The following is a 14,844-nucleotide window of genomic DNA, read 5'->3' as shown; positions in this document are numbered from 1 at the left end:
GGGGAATGATGGTATGCAGCATTATGGCCTACTGCAATCCATCGAAGTCGTTTAATTCGGATAAGATGGCTGTTGTATTAGTTTTGTGTAGGAGGGAAAAGGGGATTTTTCCGAATCAAAGAAAAGGAAATCTCAAATGATGTCGGTGTGTGTACACTAAGAGGCCTTGATGACCGAGACTCGTAGTAGCTCCCTCGCAGGTCCAACGTGCTAGATCTGTTCACCGACGTGGAGGGGTGAATGCGCGCCTGTAACACCGGCCTAAAGAGGCCTGGCCGATCTAGGAGGCATATTCTCTGGTCTCTCATCCAAGTAGGTCAAGAAGTGGTCGGGATAGTGGTTATTCGATATCTGATGTTGAAAGGATATATAACTACCTGATATCCCGCTATATATTTAGCACTACATGCGAGTACATGGGGTAATAATCTTTTTGTTTTTTTGAAAAAAAAAAAAAACGGTGCGGGGTCTCGTAGAAGTTGCGCACAGGATATCACTCGCAAGCAGTGCTGATCGATGCCAAGAAATACTCCTTTGGGATAGCTCCATGCTAGTCTGATCTGGCTGACACGGGATTGGTTTAGTTCGCCCAACTACTGAATGAAGCTTGCGGGAGGAAGCTTTCATCATAGTAACTGTGGACCCTCTGCTGGGTGAGTTGTGTGTCGAATGAGACATTAGACGGTAAGCTGTGGCTCTGCGGCGGTGCACTTAGTGATTGCAGCCACTAACTCGCTTTGTGTAACCACTGCGCGGCATTTCTACAGCCTTGTCACTCGGGAGTGGGGAGTGAGTAGGGGGCTGAAAGATATATTTGTGTATTCATCCATACCCCCAAACAATAAATCTCAAACTATACTAAGCTATAGAAGTTCGAAGTCGCTCTCCCTACTGCTACCGATATAAGCCGCCAGTACTATAGCTAGTGGTGCCTTCGAAATGTCTCTCTGGAACTTCACGCTCCTGCTTCTTGGCTGCTGCCTACTACGCTTCGCAAGCGACTCACAGCCAAAGTTCTTGGCTGGCGTTTTGTTCTTCACGGCAACTCTGGGGATAGCGCTGCAAGAATTTGATCTGTCTCTGATATCTAGATGGATCGGCACTACAGTCTACATCATCTTAAACGTAGTTGCGGCCGCTCTATCGCCGCTCCAGTATTTCCTGCCCAGGTCAAAACCACGGTCTAAAGTCAACCCTGGCATCCTCATCCACCACCCAGATGTAGAGCAGAAGGTGGATATAAGTGTGGAGTGGGTTGAACATGAAAGACTGCTTTTTAAAGGGATGGTGTATGTTGACAATCATATAGCATCGTAGCAGTGCATGGGCTGGGATCGAACCCCGACTGGGCTTGGACCCACGAAGAAACTGGAGCAATGTGGCTGAAGCACTTCCTACCTAAGGCATGCCCTAGAGCCCGTATAATGGCTTTCAATCACAACTCTGCGTGGGACATCAATGCCCCGGTCAAGTCGGTGGGTGTCTGTGGTCAACAGCTTCTTGATGCTCTGAATACATCTCGTGCGGTACGTTCCAGGATTGAAGATATCTCCAGAGCTACCGGAAAAGTCGGTTGTGGGTTCTAACCTGTCGTATAGGAAACGGACCGCCCGATTATATTCATCGGGCATAGTTTTGGCGGCATAATAATCAAAAAGGTATCTGTCTCTCCCAGCTAGACCTCCGGGTACTTGGGATCTAACGATATCTAGGCATTGGTTATTGCGGGTCAGAAAAATCTTGATAGGCGTTACGAAGCTCTCAAGAAGTCGATGCTCGGTGCAATATTCTTGGGAGTACCCCACGATGGCTCCCGGCTCACGTTTATGGGTAAACTAGTATCTTATAGTACCTATTGGCTTGGCTCAAGCACAGAGCTCCTCGAGGCGCTAGAGCCTGGGGCAAAATCTCTTAGAGAGCTTAACGACTCCTTTCTCAAGGGATATGGGCGGTATGATTTGGTAAACTTTTTTGAAACGTTAAAGTCGGGGATATGGGGTGTGTCTCTGCTGCTGGTAGGTTTTCTCACCCTCTTCTTGCCGGACAGCTTAGTAATGCATATCAGGCATCCGGGCAGCGTAAAATTAATGACTTAATCGCAACAAGAACAGACTCTCCTGGTATTGCTGGAAATATAGCTGTGTTGCTTATTCATCAAACCTATATCGTTTCCTATTAATTGACCCTCCCTTTAGAAATTTTTGTATCTGTTGCAAGATTGCACGCCCGTCATGAAAATCTACTTAGACCTTAGATTATATTCTCGCAATAGCAGGCACTTTTGAGGGCCCACACATTCTTCTAAAAACGACATGAGCTCCTCTATATTAGTAGAAAATAAAACCGGCTATGATCAATCAAGGCATCTCGCCTGGCGCCCATCACTCAAGTCTGAGAGTACAAGTTGATGGCCACCGCACCATACATCAATCTACTCTCATGAGATTACATTAGACTTTATTCATATCGCGTTGATGGAAGTATCAACAACTTGTACATAGTTTCTTATGCATCAAGAGAAGTTAGATTCAAGGTCTTGGCATGTGATATCGCCAAGATGAACTGCCAAGACTTGTACATAGAATCCTAATACGTCTGCCAAGGATTACTGTAATTATGAGCAAAAACTCCGGCCTACAAACAAAATGACCTGGAGTTGTGAACATCACTAGAATCAAGTGCTGAATTCATATCCCTTTGTGCATGTGTCTTGGTATTCGCAGTAGGTATTCCTCATCCAATTGTTATTGGTCTATTAGTTAATACTAGAGAAGAATTCTAATCTCATTTTATTCCTTGTTTATTTGTTCACCAGATCACGTCCTGCAGCTAGCGCTATAGCCTGTATATAAGTGCTGGTCCGAGAGTGCAAAATATCTATTATGGCACTTCCCGATGCATGTATGATGCGCCTAGAGTAGTCTTGGGGGTGGCCCAATTTTGATTCCCCGAAGCTTCGTGACTGGACATTGCAAGGTGTCGGGGCTATGTCTGGTCCGGGGGCACATTCAGCAACTTTGAAGAGACTTTCAGTTCTATGCAATGTATTATACTAAACAACATATAAGTAGGTCATGAACTTATAAGTATCAATCAATCAACATATGCCATGAACGTACATTTAGTTTTTACCTTTTTTGACCATGTTAGTATACACCTTCATGGTTTGATATATTAATTTTTTGACTTGATTTAACTTGACTGCCAGTTCGTATGTACTCGGCTCCTAATATCTTGAATGCCTCTGAGAACTCGACTGAATCGTGTGTTCTAAAATTCTCCACACAGGGTATTTTAGGATAAAAACATGTATCACCCAGTCTATCAATGTAATTTATTGCTTTGGTATTGAATAAACGATATATAGGTTTAATTAAAGCTCGTCAAATAGTGATTGAGTCATTTGCTGCTCCCTATCGAATCAAGTCAAATCATGTCACATATCAATTGACTTTACAAGCGAAGAAAAAAAAATCCATCGAACTCGAATTTTTAGACCTAATTCAAATTCTACCAAGTGTTTCTCGTGAGGCTGAGCTTCGGTCAGTCATGCATCCATCTGATGTTAACGCGCACTCCACTGGCGGTAGTATTGGGGCACGTATGTCTCCTAGCCTTTCTCTTTCTCTAACTCATTCTCTCGCAAATCGCATATACTGAGCTCGTAACACCTTCGAAAACGTCGAGTATTGTTTCGACCACCCTTTAGCTTTTCGCTCCTCCGATTATTTATTCATACAGTAAGGTCAGGAATACACCGGACAATTTTCGATGAGAAGATTAAAGCGAAAGTCGAGCCAGGATGCCGAGAACACTCGTCGGCCAACCCCATCAAGGTTGACTGAGGAGGCCCGGCCACCTCCGCTTTCATCCTGCCTTCTATGGTAGGGACCATGATATGGAGTACATGACTTCAACTCCGCGACCAGTATCTGGCGCAGAATCTAATCAAGGATTTTTGACCGAACAGCAGCCAAATGTTGCGGAATCTCGGACCGAGCCTCAGTCATTCACTAGTCATGACAAACTTCCTATATATACCTATTATCTTGGTGACAGCGTGAAGATGGATTAATTAACAAAGCTTGTATTGGATCCCGTGGCCATTACGTTGCCATTATTCATGGAGTCGTTTGGATCCCGGTTATTTTGTCTGCGGGCGTTGATATTACAGAAAAACTTGCGGTCGCTACGGCAGGAAACCGCTTTTGCGGTCTGGAAATAATGCAGAAGTTATTAGTGACAGAAGATTCTATAAAAGTCTGTGAGAAGGCTATGCAATTTCACTGGGGAGATAATTGTAAGCGGGGTGGTGGTAAACGTGTGATGCGCTCATTCCACGCTCGACTAGCAAAGAGGGTCGCTAAAAACCCTAACTTGCCAGCCTCTCTACCCGAGAATAGATTTTCATGGTCTTCACCGGCTTCAATTAAGGAGAGTTTCTCTAGCTCTATTGAGCTCTATGATGGTTTTTAGATTAGGGCTGTGTGATTTTTGAAAGGTATTCCGGTAGGTGATCCGTTTTCAATCCGCAATCTTCATATTTTTACCTATCGTTGGATTTAACTGATTCATCCTGAAATATGAAATTAGATATATATTGCGAGGCGTCTTATGCTAGACCATGATTAAGTGTTCGAATCAATTAAAGTTTCGTGTCTCGAGTTATTGGGGGAGAAGGTTATCAATGTTGAGGTTGGAGGGGAGATCGAATCTATTTTCTATCATGTAGTACCAATTTTTATACTCTGTTCTCTACGTTTTCTTATATATATTTTACCACCTTGCGCGCCTATCACAATTCACCATAGGTATGATCATGAATACATACATGTATTCATTCGAACCTTAAAGCCATATTCTCCCTCTCTTGAGGGCCCACATATTCCCATAAAACGGAAACCTCTGTGGTAACATTCGAAGACGAACCGGCCACGATGAACCGAGTCTCATCTCGTCTAGTGCCGATCACGCAAGCCTGAGGGAACAGGTAGCTAGATGATCATGACCGGCTCGGCCACCATACTACACATCCCCCTACGTATATACTATCATGAGATCATATATATGAAACCTTATATTATATTTCCATGTCACCGGTAACTGCTTTGTATGTAGCTACCTACTTGTACTTAACCTACAGGTGGAACCTACATCGTATACCCTTCCCCAAACGCTTTTCAGGAGCTAGGCCCCAGCTACTCATACAACAGCACCCGGTGTCCTGAACACGACGAGCCGCGCATTCCCCCACGCATGTATGTACCTACCAGACCTATACGTCTGCACTCGCAGCAGGTATGTAAAATACAAGCTCTTATCCAATTTTTATTAACCTATTACCAAGAGAATATGCCGCAACAAAATCACTGAGGCCAGATTTTATGGCAGCGCAGCAGCTAGGTCATAGGTCTACCTGCAAAATGGCTTGACAACCCGCTCTAGCTAGACGTATGTTCATTGGACCCGCAGCCTGTAGGCGTAGCTTTTATCTGGTCAGAAAGTGCAAAACTCTCTATCATGTACGTCTAAATACTTCAAGTACCAGCGTCATACATACATGCATGTATGAAGCGGCCAGTCTTAAAGGCGACACAATTTCAATTCATAGCCGGACAAGATATCGAAGGTTTTCTGATAGAAAGTGATGGGGAGATATCGAGAGTTCTATCAGACAGACTGTGGGTGTCATATCTGGTTGAAAAGCCTTAGGAAATTGAAATATATGTTTTGTGCCAAGGATGCAGTGACAAACCTAAGTAGAATTTTGGTGGTTTGTGGCGGCTACGAATGCGCAGTGGGTCAGCTGGACGTTGAACTTCTCATTGGTCTGGAAGTTACTTTGTAACTACTCCTAAAAGCTGATATGTCACTTTTAAGACTGGGCGGACCATGATGTGTAGATTATTCGTTCGATCACTTTAAACCCTAGATCGTTTAATTAGCTCTTTATTAGACATTATTAGCCGCGTAAAATAATGATGGCCATTTATGCTGTGATTTAAAACGGACTCTTATCCCCCATGTTGGATTCCATCATTGACAGAGTTCATACCTTCAAGAAATCGACCACCGTTACAGCCAAGCAAAACTATCAGAGCAAAAAGAAACATGTGGGATCTCACTCGTTTGTTATTCGGCAGCTTATTATGCGTCACCTGCCCCTCTCAGCCGAGGTTTTTGGGCGGGGTTCTAATCGCCACAGCAGCCTTGGGGATGTCTCTGGAAAAGTTCAAGTTGTCATCTATACCTTGGTGTGTCGTGGCCTTTACATATATTTCTCTCCACATTTTTGCAGTTGTTCTTTCGCCGCTACAAATCCTCTGGATAAAGTCCAAACCGTTAGCTCAGAGCTCGTCGGGCATTGTCATCCACCATCAACCAAAGGAAGATGAAGGAAAGGCTTCGGTGGAGTAAGTCCGCATCCCTCTCTCGGTACTGAGGCCCCGCCGGTCTAACATCAGGGAGTATTGTTGCCGTGCATGAGTTCCGGGCCGTTGGCGGATTTGACGGATTCGCCAATGGACTTGACAAATTCGCGAATGGACTTGAGGTATTCGCGAATGGACTTGAGGTATTCGCGAATGGACTTGAGGTATTCGCGAATGGACTTGAGGTATTCGCGAATGGACTTCTAGGCTCATACATCTGTGGCTGTACCAGTCTATTCGCGAATGGCCTGGGAATACTGTGGTTTTAGTAGGACAAATAGTTCATCACTCACAACTAATAATGATTTATATCAATCCTGAATGATCTCTACAACCATCAGAAACCTCTGAAAAAACCATCGACCCTAAAAACCAAACCTACAAAAGTAATTAGCATCTCCATGATCTTTAGCGAGCTTAAGACCTCAATATTAACAACTGACGCCTGATATGTGCTATCTTGTGGTCTCTATCAGCTTCAGTGACTTCTACAACTACTTATTAGGGCCCTATGAGCTCTAGTAGAGTCTAGATTATTCTCGAGTTAATTTAAAGACCCAATTCCATGACCCTTTATCCAGTCCATTCGCCAATGGACCAGTCCGGTCCCCGATGTATGGAACAAGCAGTCCATTGGCGAATCCAGGGTATTTGCGAGTCGCCCGGAACACATGGACTGGGTTCTAACCCCGACTGGGCCTGGCGGCATGAGCAGACCGGAGCCATGTGGTTGAGAGACTTTCTTCCCAAGTCCTTCCCCCAAGCGCGTATAATGGCTTTCAATCACAATTCTGCATGGAGTATGAATGCTCCGGTAAGGTCAGTGGGGGTCTGTGGAGAACAGCTTTTACATGTCCTAAATACCAGGCGTGAGACCGCAGAGGTTAGTCTTCATATGACCGTCACACCGCTCCTAATTTTGATGAGACTTAATATTTATAGGAAATGGAACGGCCGATAATATTTATTGGACATAGCTTTGGTGGTATAATAATTAAGAAGGTACGACCTCTTCAATTTCCATCCCTACTCAGTGGAGCACATATACCAGTTAGGATGTAGTCATAATCCTTCATAGGAAAGAATTCTCCCTATTATCTACTCGTCTCTCTCATGTTATGTCCTATACACTAGCAATACAGCCTAGTTTATCGGTCACGCATAGGGCAAAAAGTGCGTGAGTGAAGGTAGAAACTACATAGTAGTGTACGCATGCCCGAGCTCGACTTTACCACTCTCTAGACGTATCCCTTCGTGACCGAACAACTGTGCAGCATTCCTAGCAGATAAGGACTAACTACACGTAGCCCTCTGTTTTCTTTTCTAATTATCTTTTAATCAGGCATTGGTCACCGCCGGCAGTAAGAACCTCGACTCTCGATTTAACTCTATAGAGAAATCAATGCTCGGTGCAATATTTCTTGGTGTGCCCCACGACGGATCACGTCTCACCTCCGTTGGGAAGCTTATGTCCTACACTACTTATTGGCTCGGATCTAGCACACAATTACTCGAATCTCTACAGCCGAGAGATGAGTCCCTCAGGGAACTCAATGCTTCGTTTCTCCAGGGATACGGCAGGCGAGATCTTATCAACTTTTTCGAAAGGCATATGACAAGAATGGGGCAATTCCCGTTGCTGCTAGTAAGTGATTCAAAACCTCCCCTCAACTTGAAATGTTGGCCTGTAATTGACCGTATACCAGGCGGTAGACAGGAATTCCAGCACCTTTGCCAGTACGGCAAACTTGCCTTTAGAATCCAACCATGTTGGAATGAATAAATATGCCACGCTACAAGATGAGAACTACAAATTAGTATTAAGCGAAATTAAAAGAATAGTGGAAAAAATCAAAAGCGGTTAGTTGGAAGCCCCTTATATTTCAGGCCAACCTTCGGAAAGGTTTGCTGACTTGTAGTTGGCCTCAGAACCTTTGTACATAACGCCCGAATATAAAGATTGCTTGAAAACTCTTGATTATCCAGGCTCGGGGAATCGCCGCGCAGCGATCGAAAAATCACACAAATCTACCCTGGGCTGGTTAGACACAGATCCCTCCATTTCCGGCTGGTTTGAATCTGAGGTTAATTGCGTATGGATCTTGGGAAAGGCCGGATCGGGAAATCGACACTCTCGAAACACATCCTTGGGCGCTTGAACCAAACGACGCAGCATATGAATAAAAAGCCAGGTGAAGCGACCCTCAGTTTTTTCTTCAGCGACCGAGGCGGTGATCTGGATAAGTCAGAGGCAGGGTGTTTGCGCTCACTTCAACATCAACTCTTGAAACAAATACCGGCATTGTCTGACTACATCCTTCCTGAGTACAAACTTAGGAAAGAGCAGCATGCGGAGGTATTATGGCATACTGAAGCTATCAAGAAGATGCTCATATCGATGATTGGAAGTTCCTATGTGAGCTCAATCCGAATAGTTATAGGTGCCTTATCCCTCACAGAAATCATAGTCTCAGGCTAACATGGAACAGATGCCATAGATGAATGTCAGAATACATCCAAGTTCACCCTCTTGGACTTTATTCATGACAAACTTTAGAAGCTTGAGTTAACTACTCGGATTTTTCTCACGAGCCGCCCCGATGACAGATTCAGTAGATACATGAAGCTCTTCGCCATCATAAAGCTCGAAGAAAAGAACGGTCCAGATATTGAGAGCTACATCAACAGCGAATTTGTGAGCTTGGGTCTCGATCATCCCCTGAAGGATGTGAGTGCGCTTGCGAAATCAATGATTGGGCGTGCCCAAGGAGTTTTCCTTTGGGCAAGGCTTGTCTTGACCGAGCTGAGAGACATGGCACATGGCAGCACTTTTCTGGAACTAGAACGAGTGTTGAGTGGAATCCCAGAAGATCTCAAAGGCGTTTATGGTCGAATATTTCGGGAGCTAGAAAAAAAGAGGGACAGAGCCGAAACCAAAAAAATATTACAATGGGCCCTACTAGCAGAAAGACCCCTCACTCTTTCCGAATTACGCTGGGCACTTGCTATCGACTCCTCAACCAAATATGCTTCGCTGGCGTCCATCCGTGACTATCGCTCAGGCTCTATCCCCGAACTGAGTCAAATGGAGGCGCGTATAAGGAGATTATGCTGTGGGCTTGTCGAGGTCGTCAGAACGCCCAGCGACAGATACAGCTGGTTGGATGCCGACGAGGATTTTGGAATCGAGCAGTCGAAAACCGAGGATTTTGGAATCGAGCAGTCGAAAACGAGGAGTCGGAAGCCGAGGAGTCGGAAGCGGAAGCCGAGGAGTCAGATATGGTGATTCAACTCATTTATCAGTCAGTAAAGGAGTATCTGGTTTCAACCGACGAAACTAACCCCACGCCGCGGATCGACTCTTGCGAGGCCCAAAGATATCTTGCCCGTGTATGTATTACCGCCGTAACCTATCCCGACTTCACCGCCTGTTATGAACAAAATCTCACTCCATTTTTAAAATATGCGGCACATGAATGGCCAACGCATGCATCATTGGCGGACGTGGGGGGAAGTGGCCAGCTCGCCGCATTTAACTGGCCCGAGTCAATGAAGTTTGTAGCATGGCATGACATTTTGAAGGATCGTTCCCTGTTACCTGTTTCCCCAATGTCTTTGAATGGCGAGATTTTAGTTCGAAACGATTTCTCTATAGCGTACCCACTAGCAATTTGCTTACGTCACGGGTGGACTTCCGACATTGAATATTGTTCACAGGCGTCAGCATCCGACGTTGATTACTATTTTAATTCGTCGAAGCTCAATCGCGATGAGACCTTTCAAAAACTCTTGCCGTAGCGATCTCTACGAATAACGTACAGGAGATTCCTGATCTCACTAAGCATGGCGCTGATTTGGATTACCACATCAATACCGAAGTGGATTTCTTGATGTTGGCAGCTGCGTATGGCCGGGATTCTATAATAAAACTACTCCTTGACAATGGCGCAACAACCTGTAGCCGCTGTTCTGACCCTATGTTCATGGCTATTCAGGTGGGAAGTCTGGCAACTGTTAGGGCTCTTATTGACAATGGCGCCGATTGTAATTCGCAAGGCGCCACCTGGGTTCGGGCGCGCCGTTACAATGACACCCAGGACTCGGGGATATTCTTCCAAATGAAAAACCAAAACCTACTTCAGCATGCGATATTGTCCATGATTTATGACGGCGGTAGTGAGCAGGTCGTCAGTCTTCTTCTCGCTAATGGTGCCAAGGTCAAAGGCCCATTCCCCTTACCTGTATTAATGAATCATTCTCGCCGCGTGCCGCCTGAGCCACTTTCATTAGGGGAATTAGGGGAAACACCCTTGCATATAGCAGAAGTAGGTGGGTATACTGGAATTGTGCGGCGGCTTATTGCTCTTGGAGCCGATGTAAATGCCGTTGCTTGGCCGAGCATGCATTATGGCAGAACCCCGTTGGAGGTCGCGGCTTTTAAGGGAAAAATGGCAGCGGTGCAACTGCTCCTTGACAACGGTGCTGAGATAACGTCGATGGGACCTAAGTATAATGGGAGCGCTGTGCACGCAGCCGCAGCTGGTGAGCATGTGAGTCTATTGCAGCAGCTCATCTCCCTGTGTAGTGCTATTGGCGTGAGCTCTATCCTTGGAGAAGACCATCCTCTGTATTCGGCGGCACGTTGCGGGCGGAAGGACTGCGTGAAAGAGATTGTGAAGCAAGATTGTTTTGGCGCCATCTTTTGGGACAAGTATGGTCACTTTTGTATGGCCCAGCGCCACATGAAGTACTTTGACTGGGAGTCGTGGATGGGTCACACTTGGGAAGCAGATCCCACCGAAGAGGGGGGTGGGAGAAAGGAGGTGGCGAGATGGGTGAGAGCCGGTGGGAGCTAGTAGGTGGTTCGTGCCACACGGGATGTAACGATGAAGGGGTTGTACGAGACCCAGAGAAACATCGTCACGTGCGATACCATGACAGCCCTGAAATCAGACTATCCCTGCAGGAACCTCTCCGCGCATTCCGCGATTACCTAATAGATGACGAGAGCGGTGATCGCTTTCCTTCGGTGTTGGTGGTTATCTCCACACACTATGATGGTTATTACGCCTCACCCTTACTTCCCCCAAGCAAATACTATAGTTACCTTCGTCAGCACGTCTGGGAGAACTATAAAGCACCGTCGCAGCTTCTCTGGAGTACTGTGCACCGTCCGACTCGCACTTCAGGTCAAACCCCAGATCCCGGAGCCAAATTTGATTTTACTATCGGTAGCAAGAAATCTCCTACCGTCCCTCGACGATAAGTAACAGTTGGGTTCGTAGGTATATATGGGTATAGATTAGCAGAATTTTCATTTCCCTACCGATGTCACTACCTGTCCTTAATGTATGTTTCTGCATGTACTTTTTACTTTCATGGCTCTTCATGGAACTATTAACGATAACGGAGGATCAACATTTGTAATACCATATTTAGTGCAAGAAGCAATGTTTGCTATGATACCGGCATTATGCCTATCTTCAATCTTGGAGCCACTTGTGATATCCTATAACCCTAGGGGGCCCGGGTGTCTTCGAGTGATACCGAAGAAACCTCCTTACTACTACTGTTGGTGGATAGCCCTGGTGCATATAATATGTATCAGAGCTGCGGCTTGTAGGATCGATGGTGGATTTTGCTTACCCTCGGTGAGATGCCTGCGATATACTACAGGATAATAACCCCATAGATCCTTGATGTATATAACACATCTTCTACATGTGTCCGACCAATATTACGTTTTTACCTTTCAGAAGTTTAGGTTGTGGGGATGGGTATACACCGCGGAGTTGAGGTCGAGGCGATTAAAAGAAAATAGGGTGAATGGATGATCTGGGTCATGTATTATCACTCGGATCACGAGTGACATATCATGACCGTAACAAACCGGCTGTATATCGGCGCATCCTGGTAGAAACGAAAGCCTGAGCAGTTTAATAGTATTGAGTTACTTAGTATACACGTTTAACTCGAAATATGATAGACAGTCCAACGAGGTTAAAAAGTGACTATTTCTATCAGCTAGACTTTGGCATATAGACCGAGGAATTGATGCGGGAAAAGATTAGACACAGCGTCATACGTGTAGAAGCGTACTGGTTTTGTCGACATGGCATGTGGATGTATTCAGTACATTGATTGTTGTAGTACATGCTTCCCTTGAATAGATTTGTATGTAGTCGGCGGTGGGGCTCAACGGCTAGCTCGACATGGCAACGTGGTCACATTAGTTGCGAGATATCTTCTTACCCTTCTTCGCCAATTTTCATTAACTCAACTATAATAAACGCCAAAATTCCTGGGAACTTTGGCCTTTTGTGACCCCCATGCATAGCACCCGCTTATCTCGGCGGCCAGACACCTGCACACGAGTGCAACAGCTACGCGCGAAAAAATTGATATAGCCATTGAGCCATTAGGCCCGTTGCGTGTCATGTGAACGCGGGTGGAGTCCATAGCACAGGTAGATTTGACCGAGTGATATTCTATGATGTGCCCCTGCTGCCACCGGAATAGGTAAAGAGGCCTTTTGAGCGCTTCACATATACCAATCTGAGGATCTTTAGGCATTTAAGACTGTAGTTATAATAAATCGGGACTCTTGAACCCAGCGTCCCGCGGTGTGGAGCTAGTGTATGGCGAGAAATATAGCCCCGGCCCTTCCCATGTATGTGCTCAGCAACTAGTGTGGAGCTCCCTTAATTAATCCTATGCACTATGTATATCAAAACATAGATAAGTGCGCGCGACGGGCGTTACTCCACAGTTTCAATTGCTATATAAGCGGTATAAAACGCCAAGAACCAGGCGCGTAGATCGCTCTCGCAAACAAATAAATGCCAAGACCAGCGAGTGATGATGCATGATCCTTATCGCCCTGCTGCGCCGGCCGGGGTTGTAGGCAGAGGAGATAGTATGGACCCCCACTGTATACAGCAGCGTATTTCTTGTGGGGGCGGTATATGCGTGGATATTGTACCGCTATCTCTCTGCTCGTAACCCGCGGAGAAAGAGCACACGATCGTGCACTGCCGTTAGCAAGATTCTTTCCTTGTGGAGTTTCGATCTGGAGGCTGCGCGCAGGGCTGAGTTGCTTCCAATCTTACCGATATTTCAAAGAATACGCAAAGTAGACTCATTTAACACGTCCTCTGCACCAGCATCTCCATCGTTTTACGCGTATGAATATAGAATCCGTCTTTGCCGTTATGCTGTTCGTCGTGGGATCATCTGCCGGAGGTGAGGATTAGTCTAGAGTACCCTAAGTGTATCTTACAGGAGTAGGGCCCGCCGCACCAAACACCGATGCCAGATCAACCCACCCACCCACCCACCCACAGCGGACACCGAGCCCTATCTTCTCGTAGCACACACACCTCCTCCCCTAGTGCCGAATATGTTGAATAGCTAGCAGCGGAGAGCCTTTTCGCTGAGAGATGTACGTTACTTGATGGTGGTCTGCTGAATGAATGTTCTGGAATTCGGAGAGTGTATTAAGCTAGACGGCACCGTGCACGATGAGATCTAGCCGTTCCCTCGGCTCCTCTCCCGAGTGCGGGCTACGCTGCACGTCGATCATGAGGCTGAAAGCATGGGGCCTTTCTCACTGCAACTTCCAAACACAGCACCTTCCCGATACCTAGTGGAGATGCTCCAGCGCATAAAAGCAAGAACAGCACAGGTTACAGTTCGATCGCCGCACGATCCAACCCTAACCCAAATCTTCCCTCCGCTGAAGCCCGAAACAACGGCAATGCCCCGCCCAAGTGTATATCCGCATCTTTATTACGCGGGCGGGCTTTGGGGTCATTATACGCGCTGATCATTACTAGGCTAAACCTCCCCTGGCGGCCAATAGCTCAGACGGGAGGCCGGGTCTTTCGTGCCCATATTGTGGTTTCAGTCCTGTACCAATAAACCGCCGGACTTCACGAAGAAGTGTGAGTGCAAACTACATAGAGTTCTGGGGGGTGGTTTTGATTTTGAGGTGGTTTTTGGTAGCGGCCAATATTAGGCCTGGAACACCTACGATTTGTGAATCTATCTACACCTCCAAAAATCAAAAAAAGGGAAAATCGGAATAGTGAATCTGTAGTCCTTGTGATTGATTGCCTACCGATTGGCTGCTTTAGAATTTCGACTTTCTTATTTTGGGGGGTTGGAATACCTTTGGTGCGAAGGTCAAGTTTGAAGAGGAAATAGGCATAGGGTAGGTTTAGCCCGACCGGCACCACAGAGGTGCTTTGGGAAGCCGAGTTAGAGAAACAGTTGCACATCTATCTGGTGTTTCAAATCGTGTTTCGGGGTGGTTGAATTGGTCATGAGTTATCACTCGGTGCATATTTTACCCAGAAGAGATAGGGGGTGGACCGGTGAGCTTTGTTATCCATCCAAGCAACGCTCTAGGTCG

At 46.1% G+C, this 14,844-nt stretch overlaps 4 protein-coding genes across 4 annotated transcripts; all 4 read left to right on the top strand.

The window, feature by feature from the left end:
- Positions 1-939: 939 nt before the first annotated feature.
- On the top strand, positions 940-1,915 carry H6S33_003718 (uncharacterized protein; the record flags this gene model as incomplete). The annotated part of the gene is made up of 5 exons (XM_044835090.1): positions 940-1,250; positions 1,310-1,526; positions 1,599-1,658; positions 1,713-1,796; positions 1,850-1,915. The coding sequence occupies 5 exons, from the start codon at positions 940-942 to the stop codon at positions 1,913-1,915; spliced, it is 738 nt and encodes a 245-aa protein (XP_044692079.1).
- Positions 1,916-6,111: 4,196 nt separating this feature from the next.
- On the top strand, positions 6,112-8,988 carry H6S33_003717 (uncharacterized protein; the record flags this gene model as incomplete). Its single annotated transcript, XM_044835089.1, has 7 exons — positions 6,112-6,413; positions 6,469-6,616; positions 7,774-8,076; positions 8,138-8,291; positions 8,361-8,524; positions 8,605-8,872; positions 8,921-8,988. 7 exons carry the CDS (start codon positions 6,112-6,114, stop codon positions 8,986-8,988), a joined length of 1,407 nt encoding a protein of 468 aa, XP_044692078.1.
- A 63-nt stretch (positions 8,989-9,051) lies between these two features.
- On the top strand, positions 9,052-9,717 carry H6S33_003716 (uncharacterized protein; the record flags this gene model as incomplete). Its single annotated transcript, XM_044835088.1, has 1 exon — positions 9,052-9,717. One exon carries the CDS (start codon positions 9,052-9,054, stop codon positions 9,715-9,717), a length of 666 nt encoding a protein of 221 aa, XP_044692077.1.
- Positions 9,718-10,321: 604 nt separating this feature from the next.
- H6S33_003715 (uncharacterized protein) lies at positions 10,322-11,287 on the top strand (the record flags this gene model as incomplete). The annotated part of the gene is made up of 1 exon (XM_044835087.1): positions 10,322-11,287. The coding sequence occupies one exon, from the start codon at positions 10,322-10,324 to the stop codon at positions 11,285-11,287; it is 966 nt and encodes a 321-aa protein (XP_044692076.1).
- Between the last annotated feature and the right edge of the window lie 3,557 nt (positions 11,288-14,844).

Source organism: Morchella sextelata (genome assembly GCF_020137385.1).
Source record: "Morchella sextelata strain SCLS chromosome Unknown scls_15, whole genome shotgun sequence".
In the NCBI taxonomy this organism is placed as follows: domain Eukaryota; kingdom Fungi; phylum Ascomycota; class Pezizomycetes; order Pezizales; family Morchellaceae; genus Morchella; species Morchella sextelata.
Note: the sequence above shows the minus strand (reverse complement) of the source record. Positions and strands in the feature narration are given on the sequence as shown.